General features: G+C 40.3%; 1 protein-coding gene across 1 annotated transcript in view; it reads right to left on the bottom strand.

Moving 5' to 3' along the window:
* mkln1 (muskelin 1, intracellular mediator containing kelch motifs) overlaps positions 1-12367 on the bottom strand; it is an 89752-nt gene that overhangs the window by 33767 nt on the left and 43618 nt on the right. The window contains exon 12 of the mRNA XM_028814334.2: positions 5560-5689. Coding sequence (XP_028670167.1) covers positions 5560-5689 — 130 coding nt within the window. The remainder of the gene's footprint in view (positions 1-5559; positions 5690-12367) is intronic.

Below are 12367 nucleotides of genomic sequence, written 5' to 3'. Positions count from 1 at the left end.
AACCTGGGGAATTAAAACCTGGTACTTGCTAGAACCCACCATCTTTAGGGTGAAAAATATTCCTCCATAGAAAATCATCCTGCTTCCCACCCATATTTCTGACTGTTAGTCAGTTGCTCACAATTAAAAACTGAAAATTTTTTGCAATGAACACTAGTATTTTCTCCTTATTAGTGTAACAGTGCAAATAGACGTTAATGTCGAAGTATGAATAATCATTACTTGATCATTTCATTCTACAAGGGTGACGAACCCTATATGTTAGCTTGAGCATGTTTAATTAACAAGGAGCATTGTTTGTGACCTACTGAGTGTCTCATTTTATAGCCATTTTTGTATATTCTACACAAACCCCATATCCACAACACTACATCTATATATATATATATATATATATATATATATATATATATATAATTCACTAAGCCGCCAGCAAGTCAGACACCCATGGAGCACGCAGGACGGAGCCATGCCCACCAACTCTAAGACCATTGGATACGACGAAAACTCGCAGAGCCACGCCCGGCAACTCGGACGCGACGACTCACAAAACACGGCATCATTCATGTTCGTCTGTGCTACAGTCCAGATGCACCTCTGAGCCACGTTGACTTTTCGGTTACGACGCATGACCGCGTCCACCATCGCAAACTGTTTTACACGCTACATACAGCGATTCGCATCCGCGACAAACATGCGTCTTCTTAGATGGTCCTGCAGGAGCACGGAAAACGTTTCCCCGCCCACCAATACTCCTTATACCCTGGCCCACGTCCACCCTCGCTCTCCAGGCATTCACACTGCCTGCTCATGTGCCCGGACGCAACAACTCACCAACCACCCCGTAAGTCGCTTTCGTCTGTACTACAGTCCACATGCACCTCTGAGCCACGTTGACTTTTCAATATTCTTTTCGGTTATGACACACGACCGCGTCCACCATCGAAAACCATGGGAAATGAACAACGAAGCCCCGCCCACAAACTAACTCTCCTCCCACGTGATAGGGAACGCACCTCAGAGCACCACCCGCCAACTCGAAACATCCTCCCACGTTCACCCTCGCTCTTGAGGTACGGCTTACTCATGTGCCTGCCCCCAACAGCTCACCAAACACATACTCACTCGCTTTGGTCTGTGCTACAGTCCACATCCAGCTGTGAGCCACGTTGACTGTTCATTTGCCCTCCATGGCTACCGCTTCAAATGTATTTCATGGAAACAACACTTCTTTCAATGTTATACAAGATCCTGCATCAGGTAACTGTTGGTTTCTATCAGTCGGGTCTTTCGGGAAAAATGTCATTGACGAAACTGTTCCTCTCAAACTTCACAACATGGCTGTTGGCTTTGTTTGCCAACATTGGGATAACTTCGGCGACGTGGTGTCCATTGTTGTTAGTAACAGAAGCATTGTTATACAGTCTGCTCAACAATACGCTGACTACATGAATACGTCCAGAGTCTATGGTGGCGAGGCAGAAATTGTGGAAATGTCCCAAATGCTTCCAGCTACTATCACCATTTACTTCCGAGAACGTCCTCATACCTCTCCTCGAGTTTACAATCCGGCCCAATGTCTCTCCATATCCCTGCTCTTTAGCGGTCCTTTGGATCATGGGCATTACGAGGTTCTCATGCCTCTCAAATACACACGTGATAACCTTCTGGTGACATCTTTTGATGCTGTCGGTGTGTGCACACAGGGTGCATACCCACGTGCTCGTCACACTAATGTGACGTCACCTGCCCACTCTCCTCTTCCTGAAAAACATTTAAACACACACTCCCCTGAACAAACGCATTCCACACAGGACTTTCAATGCACCTTTTGTTCCAAAAGCTTCCAAGTGCAGAGATATCTGAACGCACATTTAAAAAAACACAACACTAAACGAATGATGCAATGTGAACATTGCCAGCAATGCTTCAAAACAACTCGCGCTCTCAAGAAACACTTACGAACTCATTCCACTCTCACCTTCAATTGCACATTTTGTAACGAGGACTTCACAGGTGAGATGGATCTCCACAACCATATGCAGATCCATTCAACACAAACATTTGTATGCAAAATTTGCGACAAACACTTTCACTCACGCAGATATCTTACTAACCATCTCAAAACACATTCCCTAATGAATTCTTTTCAGTGTCAACACTGCTCCAAAACCTTCACGCGCCAGAAATATCTCAAAGCACATTTAAACACACACTCCACTGAACAAACGCATACCAAACAGATCTTTCAATGCACCATTTGTTCAAAAACGTTCCGAGTGCAGAGATATCTCAACACGCATTTAAAAACACACTTCACTGAACGAATTATGCAATGTGAACATTGCCAGCAATGCTTCAGAACAACTCATTCCAGTGTAAAACTACCACAGCTGCTACCTCACAAACTGTCCTTATTCCCCGGATATGCCTGACCCCGTCAGATTCAAATTTGCCTTTTACTTTTACACGAAGACAATTTCCTGTTAGATTGGCCTTTGCGATGACAATTAATAAGGCGCAGGGCCAAACTTTCAAAAAGATATGCCTGTATCTGCCAAAACCAGTCTTCAGTCACGGACAATTGTATGTTGCTCTCTCCAGAGTTCCATCTTTTCATTCACTTACTGTTGTATCCTCAAACCCACCCCTTTTAGACAACTGTGTCTTTCCGGAAGTGTTTAGCCATCAATAAATAATTATGCGTGAGACTGAGCATTAACAGGTCTGTGATGCCCTTGGATGTCCCGTATTGCACGCGTGCTACACTGAATGGATCAATGTGTGTCTGCTCGGCGCTGAGAGACGTGGGTAAGCCATTGAACCCCATTCGTGCTGGAGACCGGGGCTTGTTCCCCACAAACAAGGAATACCCAGTAAGTGCGGGTCATACGCTCGAACTGATTACGTCTCTGCCCTTTGTACACCCATCTCGCTACTACCATGGTCGGGTGGCTTGGTGGATTATATATAGAAAAGCACCCGGAACCGCAAAAAACAATGAAAAGACAACGTGGCTCAGAGGTGCACAGACGAAAGCGACTCAGGTTAGGAGTTGGGGGCAAGCACATGAGCAGGCAGTGCGTACTGAACGAAGATTGTATGTTGGTTCGTAGTGTACATTGTTGCAATGTTACTTTTCTTGGTGGTTTATTAAATTACGGATTTTGCAAATGTTCATTTTTTTTTTTTTTCCCTGTGCTTAAAAATCATTAAAGAAGCAGCGTGATTATGCGGCGTTGGCTAGTTAACATTATTTACCTAGAGAAAAGCCAAGCAAAATGACACCTTTTATTGGCTAACTAAAAAGATTACAATATGCAAGCTTTCAAGGCAACTCAGGCAAGATGTAATCATTTTTCATGTAATCATGTTTACATCTTGCCTGAAGAAGGGGCCTGAGTTGCCTGGAAAGCTTGCATATTGTAATCTTTTTAGTTAGCCCATAAAAGGTGTCATTTTGCTTGGATTTTCTCTACATTCATAATGGCTAACACGATACAACACCCTAGTACTACATTATTTACCTGCAATACTTTTACTTAAAGCAATTTACAAATATTCTGTAATTACTAAGGAATAATTAACTGAACGTCTAACAAAAGTTTACAGTAATCCAGATAAGTAAAGTTTAGAAAATAAAAACACCACGTGCAGCTGGTAGACGACAGAGCATGCTAGACTTGTTCATAATCTAATGCCAGTTAAGTGCAGTGCATGGAGGCGGGTGGTCAAGGACTCATGAAACTAACAAACTGACTGTCCATTTTCTTTTACAGTCAAATCAAAACAGTATTACCCCTCATTACTTTAGGCAATGCATGTTGAGTGGACAGTCAGCTGTAGTGCAGACTGTGTATAAAACTGAATGTTGGCAAAGGTAACTAAAATGTGCAGTGACAAATAAGACTCTTTAAAAGGTACAACATACACATTATAAATATACCAATTATTTTCATTGTGTTTAATGTGGAAAACAAGATCTTGTTTGCATACTATGATGCTTAACAGCTATAGCATAAACAGCAGTATATCAAAGATCTCAAGTGCAAGAGTGACTACCACAATGCCATTACATCCAAAAGTAAAGCACAGCAGGAGTAGGAAAATCAGCCCATAATGTGTGAATGAACTGCTAGAAAATGCAAACAGGTTTGTGTTTGCCTTGTAGGGGCATGTAAAAAATAGTGCATCCAGAGTTTAAAAAAAAATGTGGATAGTAGTGCAAAGAAAAAACAATCAGCTGTTTGCTTAGATTGAGTATATTATTTGAGTAGATTTATTTTTGTAATACATTCAAATTATTCAAAGAGTGACATTTGACTTCACAGCCCCAGCAGAAGCATTTTTTTAGTTCCAGCTTTATACAAAAATACTCTATTTTGTACCCAAGTGTGTTATAAATATGTCATCTCTTGTCCTAAACATGAATATCGACAGATCTTGCATGTCCTCCTTTGCTTTACCTGGTTAGCATAAAGCAGGCAGCCCATCAGGAGCCTTTTCCATCCCTCCTGCAAGCTTCTAAACTTGATAGTTTATTTTTTACATTAGAAAAAGTTCTGCCAGGTGCTTTGTGCTTGCATTCATTTCAATGGAGCAGGAGTGAATAGAGAAACCCTATTGAAAGTAGGTGGCTGTTTTAGATGGCTGAAGGAAAATTTTTGCAGAGATCAAGTGAATGCATGTCATATCCCACTTTGACACCTTTTCATAAAACAGCATCCAAACTGGACCTAAATCTACTGATTACATGTGCACATAATAATACTGCAGCAGTACATTGCACATGGAACCACGGCACCCACAAGTTATGAGCCATTTCAGAATGTGGATGAGACAGCTGGTTTATAATGTGAAGTTTGCTGCTTTGTGATGAAACAAAATTTGTCCGCAGTGAAAAAATATTAGTTAAATGGGGAATAAAGGAATGGAATTTTATTAGAAAATGTTGTTTATATGAGGAAATGTTGTTTAGTAAAGAAAAACTGTTACGATTTGCAACATGACAGTTACACGTGATGTAGTGATTTATGCTTTGAGACTACTGTCAGGTATGGGTCAATTTGTTCAGATGTTCCGGTTATTTATATTATTTTTAATAAAAGAGCACAAACATGCAATTTATACAGTTTTTTTTTCTTACTGAAAGAGACCAAGTGTGCAGGTTGTGTAGATCTGCTGGATATATTATGGAAAATAAGGTATTTAAGTAGACTGAAGGCTTTTTTAAAATACTGCTAAAGGACAGCAATGATACTAATTTATTTACTATGACAAAATGGTGTAAGGTCTCCTGCAGACTTAGAGACATGGTAACATCAAAATGGTTCATGGTAATTTTGCATACTAAAAATTAACAAAACTTTAAGACAATGAAAAATTGGGGGTTCTGGTTTTGGGAGTAATCTTTGAAATAGTTAATCGCAAGCAATCCAAAATAACAAATCTTTACCCTCTTAATACCAGACTTGGAAAATGCACCTCTACTTATTTATTTAGAATTATTTACCACCAGTTTAAATTACCAATATGTCAATATATACATCATCAACTTACCCATTCCGGAATCTTTCTTTGTACCATCAGATATTATTTCTACATGATCATGGTCAACATCATAGCTAAAAAAATCATTTAAATATGTCTTTGATCTTTGTCCTCCAAAAACATACAGACATCGATTTTTCTGTGAAGTTGAAAAACAAAAGATTTTATAAAAAAAAAAAAAAAGTATGTCTTAAAAAAATTCAACTTTTAATTAACAGATAATAACACAGCTCAGACATTCTTTTCAAATATGATATGCCTTCCAAAAACTGATTAAAATGCAGATCTAGAATGCTCCCTGAAATTTCATGTCACTTGGACAAGCAAAGAACAACAACAAAAATGAATATTTTTTGAAGGTTAAAATATTTTCATTGTTTTGTTACAAAAACTGCAAATAAAAACACTTTTCTGAAGAGAGACTGAATTGAGTCAAATAAAGTAACATAGAAATTATTACTAGACTGTTATGTTCCCACACAATGTTGTATGGAAGGATACAAACAATTTCACTTAGGACAGATACCTTTTTTCAACAAATTATTATTATTAGAAGTACATTTTATTTACTGTATATATACATATACAGTAATCCCTCACTACTTCACGGTTCACTTTTCGCGGATTCATAACTTCGCGGATTTTATATGTAAGCATATCTAAATACATAATGCAGATTTTTCGCTGCTTCGCGGGTTTCTGCGGACAATGGGTCTTTTTACTTGCTTCCTCAGTTGGTTTGCCCAGTTGATTTCATACAAGAGATGCTATTGGTGGATGGCTGAGAAGCTACCCAATCAGAGCACGCAGTTAAGTTCCTGTGTGCTGCTGATTGGCTCAGCGACGGAGTGTTGCATTAACCAGGAAGTCTCATCTCACTCATTCATCATTAACGTGCTAATGCTTCAGGGGCCGTGTCCAAGCACCAACAGAAGATGCAAATGATTACAGAAAAGGTAAAAGTTTTGGATATGTTGAAGGAAGGGAACAGCTACACCGCTGCAGGACATAGATTCTTTTTATTTAAAAAGGAGGAAAAGCATATAAGATCTACGGCCGCCATGTCCTTTAACCAGGGTGCAAAACGAGTTGCAAGTGGACATGATAAGACAGTAGTCTGGATGGAATCTGCTTTAGGAATCTTTGCAACAAGGTCGACGACGTCATGACCGCCTACAAGCTGCTACGTGTACTTCGCTATACAGTAAGTGTAAACATATCTATCGATTTCATATTCCTTAGCAGTTGTCCCTGTTTTTAATAGAGTAAACGGTGGGTTGTAAACAATACAGGGAGGGTTTAAAAACGTCCAAATACACGTTAAATAATTAAATAAATATAGTGTCCCTACTTCGCGGAAATTCAGTTATCGCGGTCGGCCTTGGAACCTATCTCCCGCGATAAGTGAGGGATTACTGTACATACAATACATATATATACACACACACACATTATATTAATTATACAGTGGAACCTCGGTTAACAAACTTAATCCGTTCTGCGACTCTGTTTGCTAACCAAAACATTCGCTAACCAAAGCAATTTTTCCCATTGAAATTAATGTAAATACAATTAATCTGTTCTAGCCTCAGAAATTTTGTAATTTTATTTTTTAAGGGTTTTTCTGTGATGAAAAATATACAAAAAATGTATATTTCATTAGTACAAACAAATAAACTAGATTACATAAAACAGCACTGTATTTACTTTGTTTGCTGTAGTTGGTGGCATAGGCGGATGGCGGAGGAAGAGGGGAAGGAAGCTACTGTTTTGAAGGGGAATCCCCCTCCATAAAACATCGGGTAACATTGATTCGGGGGGGGTTTTCACATCCTGATTCCTTTCCTTTGGGCACAAGAAAGCGATCTAATAAGATCTGTCTCTTTCTTTGCTGCAGAATTTTTCTAAAATGCGATATTGCATTGTCATTCATTATGTTAATTGCCCTATTAGCCACAACTTTGTTAGGGTGGTGCTTCTCAATAAATTCCTGCACATCATTCCACTTATTGCAAATTTCCTTTATCTGAGCTCTAGTGATTTCCTCCCTAACCTCCTCTTCCTTCCATTAGCACAAAATAAAAGTGTAAGCCTGTCTTTCATAGGCTTGTGTCCGGGTAGTGCCTTCTCCTCTTGGGTGATGTAGGTTCTTCTGGGCATTTTTTTCCAGAATAACCCTGTCTCGTCACAATTAAACAAGTTGATGTGAGACGTAGCCTTCACTTTCATCAAACTCCGCGAATTCATCCACAAAGGCTTTTGCTGCTGTTTCATTTGAACTTGCAGCCTCCCCGTGCCTTACAACACTATGAATTCCACTTCGCCGGCAAAAATTATCAAACCACCCTCTACTCACTTTAAAGTCTCGCTCATCAGCACTTGCACTGGGTGTTTTGGTCAACAAATCACTGTGTAACTTGCTTAGCCTTTTCACAAATTATTGCTTCGCTAACACTATCTCCAGCCAGCTGCTTTTCATTTATCCAAATTGACAGCAGTTTTTCCACTTCCTCTAGCACTTTAGACCTTTGTTTCGTTAACACAGTCACTCCTTTAACCACTTCAGCCACCTTAAATGCCTCTTTGTTCTTTAGAATTGTACAGACAGTCGATTTCAGCATATTGTATTCCTTTGCTATGTCAGAAACACGAATGCCATTCTCGTGTTTTGCTATAATTTCTTTCTTTACTGCTACACTAACACTAACACGTTTCTCTTTCTTAGGTGCCATAACGAGTAAATATGTACATAAAAAATAACATCGAAACTGAAAAAATAACAAAAAAGTAACATTAGTGAACACAACACTCAGAAAAGCAATGTTTACAGCAAGCATGTCAAAGCACAAATGAGCATGAACGCACAAAAACCGGTCTGTGCTTGTGTTTTGTTATCCAAATTTTGGTCGTTAACCAAGACAAAAATTGTTCAAAATAAAAGTTTGTTAACCAATTTGTTCGTTAAGTAGTGCGTTCTTTAACCGAGGTTCCACTGAATGGATGGATGTATGTATATTATGTATTATACAGGTCTCAGTGTATAAAAAGATTTAAAAAGTACAGAAGAAAAGACAGCCGTGTAACAACTACAAGAAAATACTGGCAATAATTCTTAAGAATCCATGATTACAAACAAACAAGATAAATAGAAATGGCAAATTCATCTACAGATTCTGATAAGTATGGCACTATTAAATAAAAGCAAGCAATAATTTCATAATATTGCAGTAAGCAGTAGAAAATATCGATAGATTTTATTAAAATACTAGCTGATTACCCAGTGGATTCACTCACTGAGTGCAAGGGAAAAAAATAAAATGTAGTATTTATAAAATAAATTTGTTAATTTAAAATTTTATTTTTCAATAAATAAAGAGCACTTAAAATAACATAGAAATCAATATAAACAACATTATTAATATCATTATCATATGAAAATATGAAGTAATATATAAGAAGCATATTGCATATAAATATACATTATTAAACAGTAAAATCTTCTTCTATAATACGCTACCGTGGCTGTTCGTTTGTCTGTCCAGGATTTTAAATCACCTGTAGCTCACAAACCGTTCACCTATTGACTTGAAATTTGGTACACATATAGTACGTGACATCTACTATCTGCTTTCGGGGTGATGATTTTATTACTCTTTTTATCTTTATTTTATTGCAGAATCAACTCTCGGCAGCACGCAGCAGGGTGGCCATGCAGCAGATGCGTACGGGCGCCGTTCTCATTCCCTACCACCTTCGCTAATCATTCTTGAGGCAGATTGAAGACTTAAGTGCCAGATTAAGTGAAAGGTTAAAGAAAACATACTAAGTAATTGCAACACCAAAACTAGCTTAATCAGTTTTAATGCGAAAAGATGCTGACAAAAGAGAAGCAGAGGGCCGCTAGGGTGGAGTAAAGAAGAGCTGCTCAGGAAGCAGCAAGCACATCAACCTCTGAGCAAACGAATGCTAAACGTACAGAGAAAGAGGATCAATACTATGAATGCTCAAGTCAAGTGTATTCACTGCACGTTATCGTGCAGTGCGCCGTTACTGGTATTTTGATAAAAGAATTTGAACAACATATAAGAAGCATATAAATTATTAAACAGTAAAACATTAATATTTAAGAAGTAAAAATACATTGAGTACTACTGTAGTGCTTTCGGGTATACTACAGTATTTGTTTGCCCATTACGTGCATAAATGTATACATTTTTTGGTGTACCTACCCGAGAACACGCGACATATAACTGACCATGGGAGAAGCATGGATTTTAAACACGCGTTGAGTTCATCTGCTGGTGTCCCTCGTGGAATAACTGCTGTTCCGTAAGATGGCTGCACCGACGAGAGCTCCGAGTCATCTCAGCAAAAAGTTATTATTTATTTTCTTATTACTCACTCTCTTTGTGCGTACTACTTTATCACACTTTCATTATGACAGGCAAACACTATTGGAATTACGTTCATCAGCCAGTTTGGATTTTACAACAGTTTTTGATATCGCGGACATTGTACTGCCTGGAGTCTTTTGCTTACTCGCGCGACACTGAAGGAAAACAAAGAGGGGGAAACGCGCCGGTGTTCTGTGCCGAACCCGACAGAGAAACAAAAAGCCTCCTCTGCCTAGCATCCTGCTCGCTAACGTTCAGTCTCTGGACAACAAATTAGATGAGCTGCGCGCACGGATAAAGCACCAAAAAGACATCACGAACTGCTGCGTTTTGGCGTTCACAGAGACGTGGTTGGAGCCCAGCGTACCCAACTGCGCAGTCACACCAGACGGGTTCACAGTTTATCGGGGAGACAGAACAAATGACTCAGGCAAGTCAAGGGGAGGGGGTGTGTGCTTCATGGTTAACTCTTCGTGGGTTACGGATGTGTGTGTCTTAAAAACGCACTGCTCACCGGTTCTCGAGCTGCTGGCCATTAAAGTTAGACCCTTTAACCTCCCGAGGGAGTTCAGTTCAGTTCTCCTTTCAGTTGTTTACATCCCCCCACAAGCTGATAAAGCTTCAGCTATGGATGAACTGTATGATGTTATCAGTGGACTACAGAACACTAACTCAGAAGCAGCATTTATTGTGTTGGGAGACTTTAACAGAGCAAACATGAAGAAAGTTCTCCCTAAATACTATCAGCACATCTCTCCCCCCACAAGAGGTGATCAAACACTGGATCATTGTTACACCTTATTCAAGGAGTCCTACAAACCTCTCCCTCGACCAGCTTTTGGAAAAGCAGACCATTGCTCTATATTGCTGCAGCCTGCATATAAACAAAGACTTAAACAGGAAAAAACGGTTTACAGGGACATCTACAAATGGGACAGTGAAGCTGAGGGGGTCTTACAGGACTGCTTTGAAACAACTGATTGGCAGATGTTTGAGGATGCAGCTGATGGCAACATCAATGAATTCACAGACTCTGTCACAGGATATATCAGCAAGTGCATTGACGATGTTGTCACTAAAGCCACCGTTTGCATATATCCTAACCAGAAACCCTGGGTAAATAGGGAGATTCGGGCTAAGCTCAAGGCGCAGACCTCTGCCTTTGGCTCAGGGGACTCTGATGCATACAAAGCAGCCAGATACGACCTCCGGAGGTCCATCAAGAAGGCCAAACGGGACTACAGGGACAAAGTGGAGTCAAGCTACCACAGCTCTGACACCAAGCGCCTGTGGAATGGACTGTGCTGCATCACTGACTATATAAAGAAAAACACAGTCAGTGTTCAGCCCACTGCATGTCTTGCAGACAAGCTCAACACTTTCTATGCTCGTTTTGATGCAGCCAACAAAGAACAGGTGCTATATCCTCAAGGGGGCAGTGAGTCTGTCACTCTGATCCTTGAAACATCTGATGTGAGAAGGTCCTTCAAAAAGGTCAATCCTCGCAAAGCTCCGGAACCAGATGGCATCCCAGGCCATGCCCTCAGGGCGTGTGCTGACCAGCTAGCAGGTGTGTTCACCAACATCTTCAATCTCTCACTGAGGCAGTGAGTGGTCCCCACTTCCTTCAAGGCATCCACCATCATTCCTGTCCCAAAGAAACCGGTGGTCTCCTGTCTGAATGACTATCGCCCGGTTGCACTGACATCGGTCATTATGAACTGCTTCGAGCAACTGGTCAAAGGTTACATCTGCTCCTCCCTACCCGACACACTGGATCCTCTCCAATTTGCTTACAGAGCAAACAGATCGACAGAGGATGCCATTGCGCTAATTTGGCATGAATGCCAACATCACCTCAAACTTTTACAGGAGTGTGGTCGAGAGTCTGCTGACGGGCTGCATTACCGTCTGGTATGGGAGCTGCTCTGCCAGCAGACGGAAATCACTACAGAGAGTGGTGAAGGCAGCAGAACACATCACGGGCAAGAGTCTCCCTGCCATCGAAGACATTTACCTCCATCGGTGCTTGCGTAAGACAAACAGCATCATAAAGGACCACAGTCATCCAGCACACCAGCTGTTTTCCTTGTTACCGTCTGGCAGACGACACAGGAGTCTGGCTGCTCGGACTACAAGACATACGAACAGTTTTTACCACCAGGCCATTCGACTCCTCAACAGCAACACCTGAACACTTACATGACACCTACATTGCATTACATCTACATTGCACTACTCACACACAAACTGTACCTGCACACACTCTGAATACTGACTGGAACATGCATCTGCACTTTATGGAATATGCATCTGTACTTATAAAACATTATCTGTGCAATAATTTGTATTTGCTGCTCATTCAACTCATACTGCTCTATAACTTCTTTTAAAACGTACACATTTTATTTTATATAGCTAGT

This window comes from Erpetoichthys calabaricus, chromosome 1, assembly GCF_900747795.2.
Source record: "Erpetoichthys calabaricus chromosome 1, fErpCal1.3, whole genome shotgun sequence".
Lineage (NCBI taxonomy): Eukaryota > Metazoa > Chordata > Cladistia > Polypteriformes > Polypteridae > Erpetoichthys > Erpetoichthys calabaricus.
The sequence above is the reverse complement of the archived record's forward strand: the minus strand, read 5'-3'. Positions and strand labels throughout refer to the sequence as shown.